Below are 15005 nucleotides of genomic sequence, written 5' to 3' on the forward strand. Positions count from 1 at the left end.
TCTTTTCTCCAGGCTGAACAGCCCCGGGTCTCTCAGCCTTTCCTCACAGGGGAGATGCTCCAGGCCCCATTATCGTCTTTGTTGCCCTCCGCTGGACTCTTTCCAGGAGACCCCCGTCTTTTTCGTACTGGGGAGCCCAGAACTGCTGGACACAGTGCTCCAAGTCTAACTTTTCTCAATTGTTTCAGGATCTATCTATGCTATATAAACCATGGAGCTTTCTAGGCAAACACCGGCAAATCGTGAGCCAGGTGCAACTCAATGCCGACGTTTCCGTCAGTGTGTTAGGGGTGGCAGCTTTTTCCAAGACTGACCTACGCCTGGCACCTAATCTGCGTTTCAGTAGATGTACAGAAGGGAACAAAGAGCTGTGTTGTTAGCACTGTATTTAAAAAGCTACCGTGAAGAAGATGCCTGTGTTGAGCAGACAACAGGAAGCTTTCATTGCATCTCCAGGCAAAGGAGAGGAAAAAACATATCACTGAGGCAAAAATGTGTTTCTTCTTATCCACTTCAAGACGATGTTGAAAACCTGGTATCCTAAATGCATCTTTACCTCTGGAACCACAGTCAGCTCATTGCATTGCAACTGGAAAATTTCATACTTAAAAGGGAATGACAGGCAACGAGGAAGCAGGAGCGTTCCTGGCATCAAAACTTTTGCTCTTCGAAGTTTTGGGCAAACTTCTCCCCGTTATTAGTCGGGAGAGAAGAAGACCTTCACAGTTAAATATATATAAAGGCGTAAATCTCGGTTGGACATGAACAGCTGTCACAGCTAAGGGTTCCCAGAAGCCCCATTCTGGTTTTTCTGACTTGGGGAAAAGATCAACTTTTAGCGTCTGAGGCAAAAACATTGCTAAAAGCAGCGGTATGTGGAAACACAGCGTATTGAAGAGAAGTACGTAGTGGGAGTTAAAGCAAAACGTAGACTCAGATATCTGGACACGTACTGAAGGAAGAGCTCCTCTTTATTCAACTTGGAGGTGGAAAAAAAGGGGGTTGGGGGTGGGTTTTTTGTTTGTTCGCTGTTTGTTTGTTTTTTCTCCAAAGGTTTTGGGGGTGTCCCAGCCAGCCCCGGAGGGCATTCCTCCCTCAGCACCGGGCACCTGAGGGGAACTCGGGGCTGGAGAAGAAGCCGAGGTCGGGGAGCCGGGCGCCCTCAGCGCCTTTATGCCCTGAGCCGAGGCGAGCCGAGCCGGGCCGGGCCGGCCGCCGCCTGCCGGGCGGAGCGGCTCCGCCCCGCTCCCTGCCGGGGGAGGCTGAGGCACCGCGGCCCGCCGCTGCCCGCCGCTGCCCGGCCCTGCCCGGCTCTCAAACCCTCCCGGGGACGGGGGGGGGAGGCTGCGAGGCGCCGGGAGGATGCGAGTGGGCGCCGCGGGCTGCGAGGCGAGGGCCCGGGCGGCCGGCGGAGCTGGGACTCGGCGACGGCTCAGCGCCCGCCCCGCCGGCAGCGGACGACTCCCGGAGACGCAAAACGGCGGCGGCGGAGGAGGAGGCAGGCGGCGGGGCTGAGAGGAGAGGGGGGCGAGGCGGCTGCGGGAGGCGACCCCAAGCGGCCACGGGAGACCCCCGGGGAGAAGGCGAGGCGCTCCCCCGGCCGGCCCTGAGGAGAGGGGCGGCTGCGAGCACCCCTTCCCCGGCTCTGTGAGGGGGGAACGGGGCGCGGCTGGGCTGTGACAGAGCCGGGGGTATGGGGGGCACACGGGCAGGGCGAGCAACTTCGCTTTCCGTGCCTTGAACCGGGACGGAGCCAGCCGAGACCGGGCTCCCCCCCCTCTCTATATACACACACGCGCTCGGTGTGGCGGTGGGAGGGGAGCGGGGCCATGTCCCCAGCCCTGCCGGGGGTTTTTGCGGTGCCGGGGGCCGCCCTGACGCCCGGCTGTCCCCCAGGTGCTGCGCGGCGCTGGAGATCGGCAGCCGGCGGGGCGGGGCGAGGCGAGGCGCCTAATGGAGGCGGCGGCGGGGCGCTGAGGGAGCGGAGAGGCTGCGGCTGTCAGCGCTGCCCGGTAGGTGCTGGGGCTCCCCGTCAGGCTTGACGGAGGAGTTTGGCTTCGTTGAAGGGTGAGTCAAGGCTGAGGTGGCGGTCCCAGCCGGGACAGGCGCCCCAGAGAGCGCCTTGGGGCTGTCAAAGTGCACGGCGATCCGTGCAAAGGGGGCTTTGTTGTGGAAGGCCTGAGGTGAACACGAGCAGCCCGCTGGAGGGGGAAAGGAGAGGGGAGTTTGGAAAGCTGCGCTGCTGGTGTTAAGCAGCAGCCTGTGCTGCGTTGGTGTTTGCTCAGAGGGGTTTCACGCACGAGGAGCTGGTGGGTGCTCTGAGGAACCTGGTCCAGCTGTGGAGAACAACCTGTATGAGGCAAACCCCAGGACCCAAATGCCATAGGCTGTAAGTCCAAACCTCCCCGAACAAGCAGACATTAAGTAGAAAACCCATTTGTTACCGTCTTGAAACATTGCCAGCAAGGCAGCCTCTGCCAGTTACGCTGTTAATTGGGTTCCCCGGAGCTCGTTAGAAGGAGGTGCCATTTTTTCTAAACGAGGTGACTGCTAACTTCAGGCTGGCAGTCCTACTAGCCTTCCTCAGCCAAAAAGCCCTCTGCGTTTCCGTAAAGCACCTGTGCACTGTGCTTGTTTAACAAAGACAAGTTTGAGACATAACACTTGGAGGTAGGGCACGCATTCTCTTTGTGAGGCTTTCCTACTCCTTGAATGCTTCTTGTGGCTCTCCTGGGCTCTCTCTTCTCTTGCCAAGCCCTCGATGACCTGTGCCTGCTTCAGCTGCATCCAGCGCTCCGTTTGCTAGCCGTAATTGTCGTCATTTATCTCTGCTGGTTATTACTGGGAAAACCGATGTTTATCGCTGCGTGTCCACGCGTCCCTGGAGCCTGTTAGAGCTGGCTTTTGAATGGTTCTGCCTTTTGTAAATTTCTCAACGCTGAAGAATTTCTGTCAAGTGATGGACTTTGTGCTGTTGTTAGGATTCCTTTTGTTCCTAATGTACCAAAAAGGCTGTTTCCTTGGGTCTTTTGCTTCCCTTAGCAGTTTGTGGTGTTTCCCTTAGGCTTATTACTATCCTTGCGCTGTTTTTTCCCCAGTCACTTACAAAGCCTGAGGGACAGGATTAATTTTTTTTAATCTAGTTACCATTAATATAAATGATCTTTTTGTTTGGATGTGACTTCTGAATTCATAACAGTCTTACTTCAAAGATCTACGACTGGTTTTGAAGTCTGATGCTTTCTTCAAGTTTGAGTTGAGAATTTCTTCCGTCTTTATGGAACTAACTTCTAAAGCAGCAAGTCAGTGTAAACTGTTTTTCTAGTTCTGCTTGCAGGTAATAAATATAACCGAGGCATACTCGCTTGTGGCTGAGCTCTGGCCAATCTCTATTTCTATGGTCAGTTTCGCTTTGTGTCTCTAGGCTGAAGTCTAGCTGAGAATTCCCCTGTGCCAGATGCAGTATTTTTGTATATTATGAAATTAGCCTCTCTAATTCTGAGAAATCCTGAGCCTGTTGCAAAATTGACAGAACGAGCTCTTTGGGGTCTGTTTAATAGAAGTCCTACGTGATAAGTTTTGGGGTGATGAGGGGAGGGGACATTTTGACCACATTTGGCGCAGTGCAGGAGGGCCTGGACGCGCTGTTCCCTTCTGTGAACTCACGGTCGGTATTCCCTCTCCGTCCTGTGCCAGAGACGTGAGGTCACTGATCCATAAATGCCCGAGATGGTTTGCCTCGGAGTTGCCGGTGACTTGTAAACAAGTGATGCAATTTTCAGGATAGCACGGTTTCCCCTCCTCCCTTTGTTTCCTTGCTATTTCCCAGTCAGGTACCAGTATCAGTGTTCAAGTCCGGCTGTCGGTTGTATCACCTTTGCCGAGTGTGTGCTCACAGGAATCCAGTTTTGTGGTGTTATTAATTAACTTTCTGACCCTGTCACATCAGGCACTAAAGGTGCTTCCTCCTGCAGTCTACACAAGGGATGTGATGACTCAAGTTTTCAACATCTTTATTGTCATTGGTAGTATTAATTCTGATGTTTATCTTTTATTGCAGTCCATCATGTTAGTTTGGTTTGGTTTCGGTTTGGTTTGTGGTTTCGTTGTTGGTTTTTGGGGTAGCTCAGGGCCTCCTGAAATACTCCAACCACTCTGCTGCATAAATAGTTGTTTCTTTTTCTGTGGAGATGGGAGCCACCAAAAATGCCTCCTTTCCTTATCCTGTAGCAGCCAGATGGCATTTCGTAACGCTGCGCCGTGCCTCCCTTTGGCTGATGGTTCATTTCCAGTTCTCTTGCCTTTCTGAGAGCTGGAAGGAACCACACCAGGACCACTCACCTCTTTTCGTGTACCCTTCAGAGTGCAGTGAGCTGCAAGGTGTTGCATAAAGCAGCATCTCTGCTTCCAGGGGATCCTTTCCACCCAGCTCTGGAAGTCAGCCCAAAGGGAGCACACGGCTGCTGACGTGGGAGAACGTGAAGGGAAAAACAGGCAAGAACTCTGACCACGTTGCTACTAGCTCTTAGAAGACCTTGGAGATGGATCATGGAGAGCTTAACGATGCAAACATGCTTTGAAAGTTTGACTTCTGCTTGCACCTAACAGGTCCAGAAGAGCTCACTTCCAAAAAAACCAACAGGCTTCCAGTTGTGTTTGGAGCCGTTCCAGAAAGCCACTTGGTGTTGCAGGTTCTCGTTGGGTGCCTTGGCCTTCTTGACCCACAGCTTGAAGCCGCTGCTGGAGCCAGCCTTGGAGCCAGCAGGGAGCTCCTGAACTTTGTCATGGTTATGGCAAAGGCTGCAGGTGTTCAGCGCCCTGAATCTGGAGAGCATCTCTCAAGCCACATATAGTTTGTGAGACCAGAAAGAGCTGCCGGCTTATAATGAGTGCTGTGACTTAGGCGCACGGTTTGTAGAGGTTTTAAGGCGTAGTGCATGAGTGCCAGGCTCCTGTTTGGTCACTGGGACAAAACGAGATCTGGGAATGTTGGATGTCCTAAAAAGAGTACAGGGGAGACAACCGGGGAGGAGATGTGGCTCTTGTTGGCCTTGTTTAGCCCCCAGCCCCTCTACACCCCACAAACCTTAGTTACAGCTGTGGGCTTCTGCAGAACGTCACAATGCCTAGTAAATCTTCGGGATATACTTTAAAAGCAGGAAAATACTGTGTTGGTTTCTTTTTTTTTTGTATACATAGGGCAGCTGCCAGCAGCAGCACCTGCTGGAGTCGAGGGTGCTGAGCAAGGCAGGGTCGTGTCCCGAGCAGCAGTCACAAGGGGAGCTGAGCGGAGCCCGCCTGAAAACTCGGGGGGTTTCTGCTTCTTAGCAAGCCGAAACACAGCTCCCCGTCCCCAGTACTCCTCGCTGTGAGGATGAGGACTGAGGAAAGCTCACCCTGCCTGCAGCTTCTTCAGTTCTTCGTGCAGGGAACTCTTGGAGGAGCTGGTGCCTCTGGAAAGAAAGCACCTGTTGGTACTGTGGGCATCCGAGCATGATGCTAACCCACGCAACGCTGCCCCTTGCATCTGACAAATGTTTTACAACTTCAACTTCTTTGCAGGTTCTACTTAAATTTGGTGGAGGAGGCTGTGGCTGAGCAGAGAACTAATTTGTTATTTCACTAACTGGAATAATTTACAATGGAAAGAAGCTTTTTTTAGTTAAAAGTTGTGTTTCTGATTACAGCTTCCGGTATTTTACCACAAACACTCTTTTTAAACTTGATTCCTGACAAGTCGCTTTTCTCAATTCTCGCGTTCTTGGACTCCACCAGGGGAAAAGGAAGGCCCTGCTAATATTGCTTGGCTGTTTCCTTCCGGAGGAAGGAGGGGAGAGTTGAGAAAAAGAGGAACGAAGTAAAATGAATTTACTCTTTGCACACGTGCTGAAAGAATAGGCAGGTGTTCTTGGGAATATCTCATTTAAATCTCTGTGTATGTGTTTCGAGAGGATGCGTCCTCACTTAGAGGAGCCAACATCCCATTGCTGGACCTAATCCTGATGGGGCTGGCATCTGAGGGTTACGCGGGCTGCTCCCGGCAGGGCTCTTCCCACGCGGGGAGGCCGAGGGAGTCGGTCGAGCACTGCTCCGCTGCCTGGAAAGATTCAGTCATTTCCACCCAAAGCGAGGAAATAAAAAGCTCGGTCAGCCATTTCATCTGGAGATACCCCGCCCTCCTCCAACAAATACGAAACAGGGAAAATGTAGGCTTGGGCCCTCACATATCCCAGCAGTTTGCACCCATTCGGGCGATGCGATTGGGGTCGGGGCAGGCAAAATAGAAGTTACCTTTATTTTGTTTTTTAATTTCGGCAGAGGAAGTTATAAGGTTGATGTTGCCCCTTTGATATTTGATTTAACCCACTGACTGCCCGGGAAGGAAGGAGTCTGTTTAGTTTACCTTTGTCCTAGATTCAGTTTTAATATCTCATGTTTAAATGGGGGGGGATCTTTATTCTTAATGATTCATGCCGCCTCAAAGCACAGTGGCTTCTACTTGTGTGCTGCCTTTCCCACTGGGGGATGCAAACACAAGAACAATCATTTCAGACTCCTCCTTCAGTTTCCAAGAGAACCTTAGCTGCTCAGGGATAGCTCTGAATTTTAAAAGCATTTTTTTCTTCCAAATTATGTATTGATTGCACATAAAATAGAAGCACCGTAACATGCAATTTCAAACAAATGCACGGGGGTGCTTGGTTGCTTTTAATGCTCCTCCTTTATTTTTATTTTATTTTTTTTCCTCCAGCAGAAAACAAAAAGTGGATTCTGTTCCCAGAAGCCGCTCTTGCAAAATCCGCACAAACATTTATTAGTCTAGACACAGAATATTCTCAGCCGGCCTCAGCCTGACGATGGCAAAAAGAAATAAAAATAATGATAATAAAAAAAAAAAAGAAAAGGCAAGCTAATATTGTACTTGGCTGTGAAAAGGGAAGGGGGGAATCATGCCCCAGGCTAGTGAAGCTGTAACATTTTGCTGGGGCTGCCTGCAACAACAGATGCATCTCGTTCCCCTGGGCTTCCAGTCCTGCCTATTCTCTTCTGCTGAACTTGGCCGCTCGCAAACATTCCCTGTGAGTACCACACCCCGGGCTTCTCCTGGACGCTTTTGATTTGATTGAATGATGGCACCAGGCATGCTCCTCTTCACCAGGCCTGCTCTTGTGCCCCAGAAATCATGTAGCGAATTCATTGATTGGAAAACGTGCAAAATAGGTGGGATCTGGGGTGACTGGTAGAAATCAAAAGGGTTTGAAATAGGCGATGTGACCGCAGCTTAAACCTGCAGGAAGGGAGCATCGACCCGAATGGTTTATCTGAATCTTCAGCTGCAACTTCTGTAAATACCAGCTCCTTCTCCTCATTTGCTACCATGGCAGTTTGCAGACTTTTGCTGAGTTAAAAGGACAAATCATAGTTGTGCGCGTTTGTTTGATCAGGCCTTTACCTCAGTGCTCACGTTCTCAGACTGCTGGGGTTTTATATTTTTGTCATTTTCTTAGAAAATGGCGAATGATGCATATCCCGGCTTCCAGATGATTAGTTCCTGTTGCTCCCAATTTGTGTCAGGCTGCGTTTGGTTGGAAATGAAAATGTAATTGCAAATTCCCCTAAACAGCACAACATGTCTGTGGTATTAATTAAAGCACTGTAAATACGTAGAATATCTGAGAATGCATTCCTTCAAGCGTGGCCGTGTTTTTTTAAACCTACAGAGGAGGCAAAATACGGTATTTAGGCTTAGTAGATGAAATGTATTGCTTCTGTGGTGGCAGATCCGTGTCTTGAGACTTTAAACCTGGTGGATCTCGTGCTCGAGCCTTCAAAGGAGATGTTACATAGACAATAAAACGTCCTGCTTTTCGGGGAGGGCTCTCCTTAGGTCACTCAGAAAATGCCTTCAGTCTTCACTCACTGCAGCATTCACAAAGTGAATGCCTTCCTGTAAGGTTAGTCACCGATGGCCACTCATTCCATGCTTTCACTAAGAAAAACCTTCGCAGCTTTGAATCTGAATTTCCTGCCCCGCGTTTAGGTGAGCCCGGAGCGGCGTCAGGCATTGCTGGGCTCCTCGTCCGGCGGCGCTGGTGAAGTGAAAGATGCCAAAAGTGAAGTTTGACAGTGAGCTCGGGGGCTTGTGCTGGCCCGGTGGCTCTCTAAGCCCCCATGTCTGAGCAGCGGGAGCATCCGAGCAGCACAGGACGGAGCTCAGCAAGAGGCTGGGGTCAGGGCACTGCTGCAAATAGAAATGCTTTGCTGGCTGCAGAGGTTAACCAGGTACGCAGCGCTGTTTTACTACATGGTGGAGACCTACGGAGAGTGTTTCTGCCCTCCTTTTTAGCTGAAACATCCCCAGATTCTAAGGGGAAAAGGAATAGAAGGGACTTGCGGAGTAATGTTCTAGTGAAACCCAGCCTTCCTAAAGAAGCCTGCCTGAATAATTCCTGTGAATAACAGACTGTGTTCAGCTATTTCCTAACATAGAAACGGTGCTGACTGCTTCTTCAGAGTAATATAAGTTAGTGATGCTACTGAAATAGTTGTGGTTCAGACGTAGATCTGATATCTCCTAAGCACGCTGAATTCACAGCTGTTGATCCTCCAGAGGAGGCTTTGCAATTGAACACCTGGAGAATAGGTAAATTTCCCGCTGTTGTTCTCCTCTCCTTTTGTTTTGTTTTGTTTTGTTTTGTTTTTCTTAGTAGCATAGGCTTAAGACTCTGAAGAAAGAGGCTGCTTTTTTTCATTTCCAACACTGGCTGTTCCTCCTGAGCCCCGCCTTCTATTTTTGCAGTCACAGGATATGTGAATGTAAATTTGTGGGAGAGAGGTAGAAAACTCTGTTTCAACTGGTGTTTTTTTCGGCTATGTGGGGAGACCAAATAGGGTGGTTTTGAACCTTCTGGCTCTTATTCAGAGCAGCAGCATGTGGAGGGAGACAGATGCGTTTGCTTTTTTAGTGCAATGGCTTCAGAAGCAAGAGGGGAAAAAGCACTTTCTCTGGGAGCTGGAGAAGGTGTCCTAATTGCAGGAGAGGTTTCTAAATGGCATATCTTTGCGAGTGTTCCTGTAGTCCGGAGGTTTTTGTTTGTTTGTTTGCCTTTGGAAGGTTTTACTGTTAATCTTCACGTCCTTCAGCAGAAGTGAGAAATGTGATTTTATTTTGTGCAGTGTCGCGGACCCTCCGAAATCTGCTGGGAAGGATGAATACCTCGCACAGTACCAATGTGATGACGGTGGAGACAAGGAGAAACCAAGAAGATCAAAAGAACGTGACCTCATTTCAAAAGAAAACGTTTTGGACGGCAAAGAGCGTGGTGAGAAATTGCGGCAAACTTCCTCTCTCAAGTGTGACACTGAATGTAGCTCTAAAAAGCTTTCCTCCTCAGCTATTGCAGAGAGATGCCAAGGTAGAAAGGCCAAGACTAAAAACACTGAGAAAGAGCATTACCAAAGCAAGAGGGAACATGCTCCTAGTGAAGAGAAGGAGAGTCAAAAAGCAGGTCCTTCCAGCAAGAGGAGGTGTTCTCAGAGCGTGGAAGTTGTTGAGCAAAAGCGTCACAAGCAGGAGCACTGGGAGGGAAGCAGGTGCAGATCTTTCCCTGGTGAAAGAAACAGCCCTGAGAATGGCAGAAGAGCAGTCAAATATTCAAAGTCCAGATCTGGCAGCGGAGGAAGATCAGAACAAGGTAGCAATAGATATTCCCGATCCAAAGGGGAAAGAAGTTGGAGCAGAGAAAGATACTATCGAGATGAAGCACGGAGATGGGAAAGATGTAGCTATTCCAATGATTACTATTCACCTCATGCGACAGGAGACAGTAGAGAGAGAAAGTTCTCTCACGGCGATGCAGCCTTTGACAAATGGACTGCAACTTACTACGGCAGGTCACATAAGCATTATCATTACAAAAGTGGATGGCCTCACGGTTCCCTCTTGAGAGATGAAGATGTACGTCGCTTTAGCACACCCCGAGCAGACTTGCATCGTTGCTCGGTATCTCAGCAACATTCTGGAAGACATTCTCGTGAAAGACATGCGCTTCCACCTGTGTCAGCTCATTTGGAGAACTGTCGCCAGAAAAATGAAACAGAAGGAAACAGAAAAAGAAAATCTACCCGTGCAGAAGGTAGTGAAAGTGAAATAGAAAGGAAAGACAGAAAGATAGAAAAGGAGCTTTTAGGTGGTGAAAAAAATGCAAAAATATCACAAGTTCTAGAAGAAAAAGAAGTCTAAGGATAAACATGGAGAGAAGGATTCCAAGTAAGCAAGGATTCCAGCATACTCCCCATTTTTTATCCTAATTCTTTTCTGGGTGCTTCTCATGTATTCCTTTTTTTTTTTTCTCCTTTTTTTTTTCTTCTCTATTTTCTTCTTCTTTTTTTTTTTTTTTTTGTTCTGGTAGTTTCTAAGTTACTTAGATAGCATCAGCTGGCTGGGGATCATGTTGTTAGGTTGATCGGTGAAGATAGGAAAGCTATTGCTGAATTGTGTCAGAGCACTAGCTTTGGACCACATAGTTGGAAACACATCCGTACACCATTCTGGATTAGGTTAAAAGTTTTTTTCTGCTTGCACGTATTCCAGAGCTAGCCATTGTTAATGATCTGTGTACAAACCAGGACCTATGGTCCTTCAATCTGAGGGCTTAAGTTTGCTACATCTAAAGTAAGTTGCGTGTGCACAAAGCACCACAAAATAGCTGACATGCTGCAAATCATCACCTGTGGTAAAATAAATAAAGTTTCATATAGGCAACAAGTGCCACATCTTTTTTTCTCTTTTAAACTTGTGTGTTTCTTTCAGACTTCACGATTTGTGTTTCTGTGCGCTCCACTTTGACAATGCCAATCGCAAGCGTAAAAAAAGAAGAAAAAGGAGAAGAAAAAGAAGAAAAAAGAGAAACACCAGGAAAGTGAAGGGCTCCTTGGAACACTTAGATCCTCGTTTCCAGAAGATAATGCGGGAGAAGAAGGAAGAATCCCATCCTCCAGATGGCTCTTCATGTGAGCAATGCACAAGTGAGAGCAGTAAACAACCTTACAAGGAAGGGAAGCCTTCCAGTGCAGGCGAAAGCAAGAAATACAGCTCCGTCTCATCCAACGAGTGTATTAAAGGTAAGCGGCCGCAGTGTGTCTGAGGAATTCCTTTTCTATTAATGTAGAGATTATTTCAAACAGTCTTGAAGTGCTTGATGACTTAAGAGTCTGCTGAATATTAAAAAAAAAAAGTTGATGGACTTTTTCTTTCCGTTTTTAAATGACCACTAGGAAAGAAGGCCTGAAATAAAGAGGTGAAAGGCAAATAGTTTTCATTTGGTGTGATGATTAAGTGGCAAACAAGAGGAAGAGTTGCAGGATCCCTTCTTAAATTCAGTCCAGCCAAGTAGGAAAAGTAAACGTGGACAGCTGTATCTTGGCAAAGAAGATAGTAGGGAGCAAGGAGGTTTAGCAGTCAAGACGGAAGGTGATGCCATGAGGCTTACAGGCTAGTAATGTTCTAGTGAAACCCAGCCTTCCTAAAGAAGCCTGCCTGAATAATTCCTGTGAATAACAGACTGTGTTCAGCTATTTCCTAACATAGAGACGGTGCCGACTGCTTCTTCAGAGTAATATAAGTTAGTGATGCTACTGAAATAGTTGTGGTTCAGACGTAGATCTAATTTCTCCTAAGCACGCTGAATTCACTGCTGTTGATCCTCCAGAGGAGGCTTTGCAATTGAACACCTGGAGAATAGGTAAATTTCCCGCTGCTGTTCTCCTCTCCTCTTTGCACAAGCAACTGCCAGCTTAAGCAGCTCTGCAGCAAGGTGGAATGAACAACAGTGGGTGACAACCTTGTTTCAAGTTGTCCTTTCCAGTGGTCAAACCTCCTCAAAATTCCTCACAGTATATTTGGTTTAAAAGAAACGATGCACAGAACCAGCAAGAAATTCAGTGTCATTCTACTTTACGGATGGCAAATCAGACCCTTGTTTTGAAGGAAAACATAATAAAATAAAATTAAAATAAAATAAAATAAAATAAAATACTAAGCTATTTCTCCACCATAAAATATATTATTGTTTTCTGAAAGAAAGAAACTACAAACACCTTGGTCTTAGATTCAACTGACAGAAATGCTTGAGTTACCCATAATGTTTCACTTCATTGTAGATATGACTGGAAACCAGAGACAAGACTGGTAAAATCATTCCTAGAACTCTGTGTTGTTTTCCTTCAGGTACCTTGTCTCTCAAGTCGGTGAGGGCTGGGACAGAATGAGATTGGAAAAGTCAAGTGTAGTATTCATTGTTACAGAAGTAGTTGTCCTGTATCTTCTATGGCAAAAGAATTTTCCTGAATAAATATATAAGTAAATAGATAAAATTCCCCTGGCAAAGATTGGAAGCTGACACTTACCTGAAAGTTACCAAAGCAACTTCCTCCCGGCAAGGTAACATAGCTCACAAATGGTGGGCCCAGGGAGCTCAGTGATTCATACACAATGATGCCTTCGCTTGGGAATATGGCCTTCTGCTTCTGTTTGCTTTCCCAGAACTCCTGCAATATTGCTACGACATTCACTGTCAAAGACATAAAAATGCTGAATGTAGGATGCATACATGTCCTTGATCTTAGTGTTTTCTGTGTTACACAAGAAATGCAGACATATGAGCTTGATACATTTATTATTGATAATAAAATGTCTGTGATTATCTCTGCTGGTGTGAAAAATATGATTTTGTGGCAATTTTGGACTTTCTGGGATTGCAGGCTACTGTAGTACATAAATTGCAGGTCAGCAATATTGTACTATTAAGTCAATGTGTTGGAACTTTGATATCACAGCAGCCATTAAGCTGCTCACTTTCAAACATGAGAAAATGTTATACTCAGATTCCTCTTTTCCATTCTCAAAAAACAAAACCAAAAACAAAAACAAAAACACATGGTCATGCAAGGAAAGCAGCTGACTTTTAATGCAAAACTTTATGAAGTAGCTGGAAAAAAAGGTGTTGTATATTATGATGATAATAGTTGCAGGCTAATGTGAAAATAGAAATGTGAAAACCAGAAATCCAATTGACATCATGACTATTGAGCCAGTACTCCAAAGTTTTATGTTCTGTGTTGGGGTTTTCTCAACACTTTTCGGCTTGGACTCAAAAAGAATTTTAGTATAGTTTATCTAGACTCCTTTTACAGAGCCATGTGTAGCTTAGAGATAATTTTCTTTCTTTCTGGGCATCGTTCAGCAGGTGGTGAGCAATTGCATTGTGCATCACTTGTTTTGTACACATTAGTGGTATTAATACTCTTATCATCATTATTATTATTTTCCTTTTTTTTCTTCTTTTTTTTCTTTTTTTTTTCCTCTCTCCAAATAAACTGTCTTTATCTCAACCTACAGGCTTTCTTTCCTTTTTTTTTTTTTTTTTTTTTCTTTTTCCTGATTCTCTCCCCCATCCCACAGAGGGAGGGAGGAGGGTAAGCAAATGGCTGCGTGGTGCTTAGCTGCCTGATAGGTTAAACCACAGCACTATGCAAAAACAAACAAATGAACAAACAAACAAAAAAAAACCAGCTGTGTATGATGTTCATCATTTCTCACTTGAAAATTTAAATTCAGAAGGTAAGAAGTATGTTTCTTAATTTGGACCTTCCAGTGGAAGTATGGAAGCCCTAGGCAGCAGTATGGGTCCTTCAGAGTACTGATACTGGTTCAGTATCAAGTATTAGTGCATACAGGAATCAGTGGCAGAGATAATTTTCCTCATACATGTATAATTTTCCTCTTTCTTCATCTCGTCTGACCTTGTTAGTAGTGGAATAATGTAGAAGTGATCCATTTTGAGACAGTGTCACCCTGGTGGTAGCTCACATGCAATCTATGGACAGGGCATTGCTCTGTTTGCTGCAGGGTGAGCAATGTGAGCTCCAATATTGTCACCGCCTGTTTCCTGACTTCTGGCAGCTGCACTGCTCTCACAGACAACAGCTTTTCTTGGCATTTAGCCATGACAAGGGCAGACACACAGAGTGTGGTCATCACCAGTTCCCTTTTTGCTGTGCTCAAGCCATGAGGAAGTGCGGGTGGCGTGGTCTGAGCTCTGGGGAGGCGAGGCAGGGTGTTTGGAGCACACTGCTGTCTGCCACTGGATGGTGTCACGGATGCAGCAGCAGTGTTGGCTCCTACCAGTTCTGGCATTTGGGGCATTTAAAGCTGCAGAACTCTCATGGCATTGGAATATTGCTTCACCGTAAAGAAGAAAGCTATCTGAATAAATTTTGTATTTGTAACAGGAAACACGTTGGGATAACCACTGTCTCAGTGCAGCTGTGAGAAAAAACTGAAATATTGAGGAACTCTTAACCACAGAAACTGACTTCTGCTTTTCTAAATGATGATGAATGTGGGAGAAAAACTGGTCTACTAGCCAGGGAAACTGCTACCGGTACGGACTCCAAATGGTAATCCAACTTCAGAAACTGGTCTCTGGCTGAATACCTCACTGATGTAAACATCTGAGTGTTTTTTTTTTCTTCTTTTTTTTTCTTTTTTATGAGACCTTCTGCTCCACAGAGCATGCACACATTGGGTAACAATCTAATTTTAAACCCATTAAGTGAAAACTGATATTTGAACATAAAATTCATGAATGTAAAATTTCCAAGTTTAAACATGACAATTCAGTAGGAGCTGTTGCTTCAGTGTGAGAATGGTATTGGTGACATTCAGTCCTTTACTGGTATTGAAATAGATAGCAACAGAAAGTATCAGCTTTAAGAATATCACTGATTTAGGATGTTTCCATAAAGTGCTTTGGTTTTTGAAACAACTGTTGTCCAAGAGTGCAGTCCTTAAAAACAATAATGCAAAGTCCACAGGAATAATGAATTTGGTGGTGTAGGTAACCCACAGTACTCTTTCTGGTCTCATCATTCAGCCTGTATGATACAACTTTTGGTAAAACAATAAATAAATAAATTTTAATAAAGCTTGATTTCTCCCACAT

General features: G+C 46.2%; 1 protein-coding gene across 8 annotated transcripts; it reads left to right on the top strand.

The window, feature by feature from the left end:
* The first annotated feature begins 1117 nt into the window (after positions 1-1117).
* On the top strand, positions 1118-15005 carry LOC140002781 (uncharacterized). Of its 8 annotated transcripts, none has more exons than XR_011810291.1 (5): positions 1118-1498; positions 1897-2012; positions 9178-9323; positions 10814-11124; positions 14293-15005. XR_011810291.1 is itself a non-coding variant. In XM_072040004.1 (5 exons), exons 1-3 carry the CDS (start codon positions 1363-1365, stop codon positions 9945-9947), a joined length of 834 nt encoding a protein of 277 aa, XP_071896105.1. In that variant the 5' UTR covers positions 1138-1362; the 3' UTR covers positions 9948-10270; positions 10814-11124; positions 14293-15005. The 8 variants fall into 8 exon arrangements, 5 of the variants coding, with proteins under 5 accessions (XP_071896105.1, XP_071896101.1, XP_071896103.1 ...); XM_072040004.1 differs by lacking the exon at positions 1897-2012 and adding an exon at positions 9396-10270 and having other exon boundaries at positions 1138-1498; XR_011810289.1 differs by having other exon boundaries at positions 1161-1498; positions 9178-10270.

The sequence above is a fragment of the Anas platyrhynchos genome, chromosome 6, assembly GCF_047663525.1.
Source record: "Anas platyrhynchos isolate ZD024472 breed Pekin duck chromosome 6, IASCAAS_PekinDuck_T2T, whole genome shotgun sequence".
Lineage (NCBI taxonomy): Eukaryota > Metazoa > Chordata > Aves > Anseriformes > Anatidae > Anas > Anas platyrhynchos.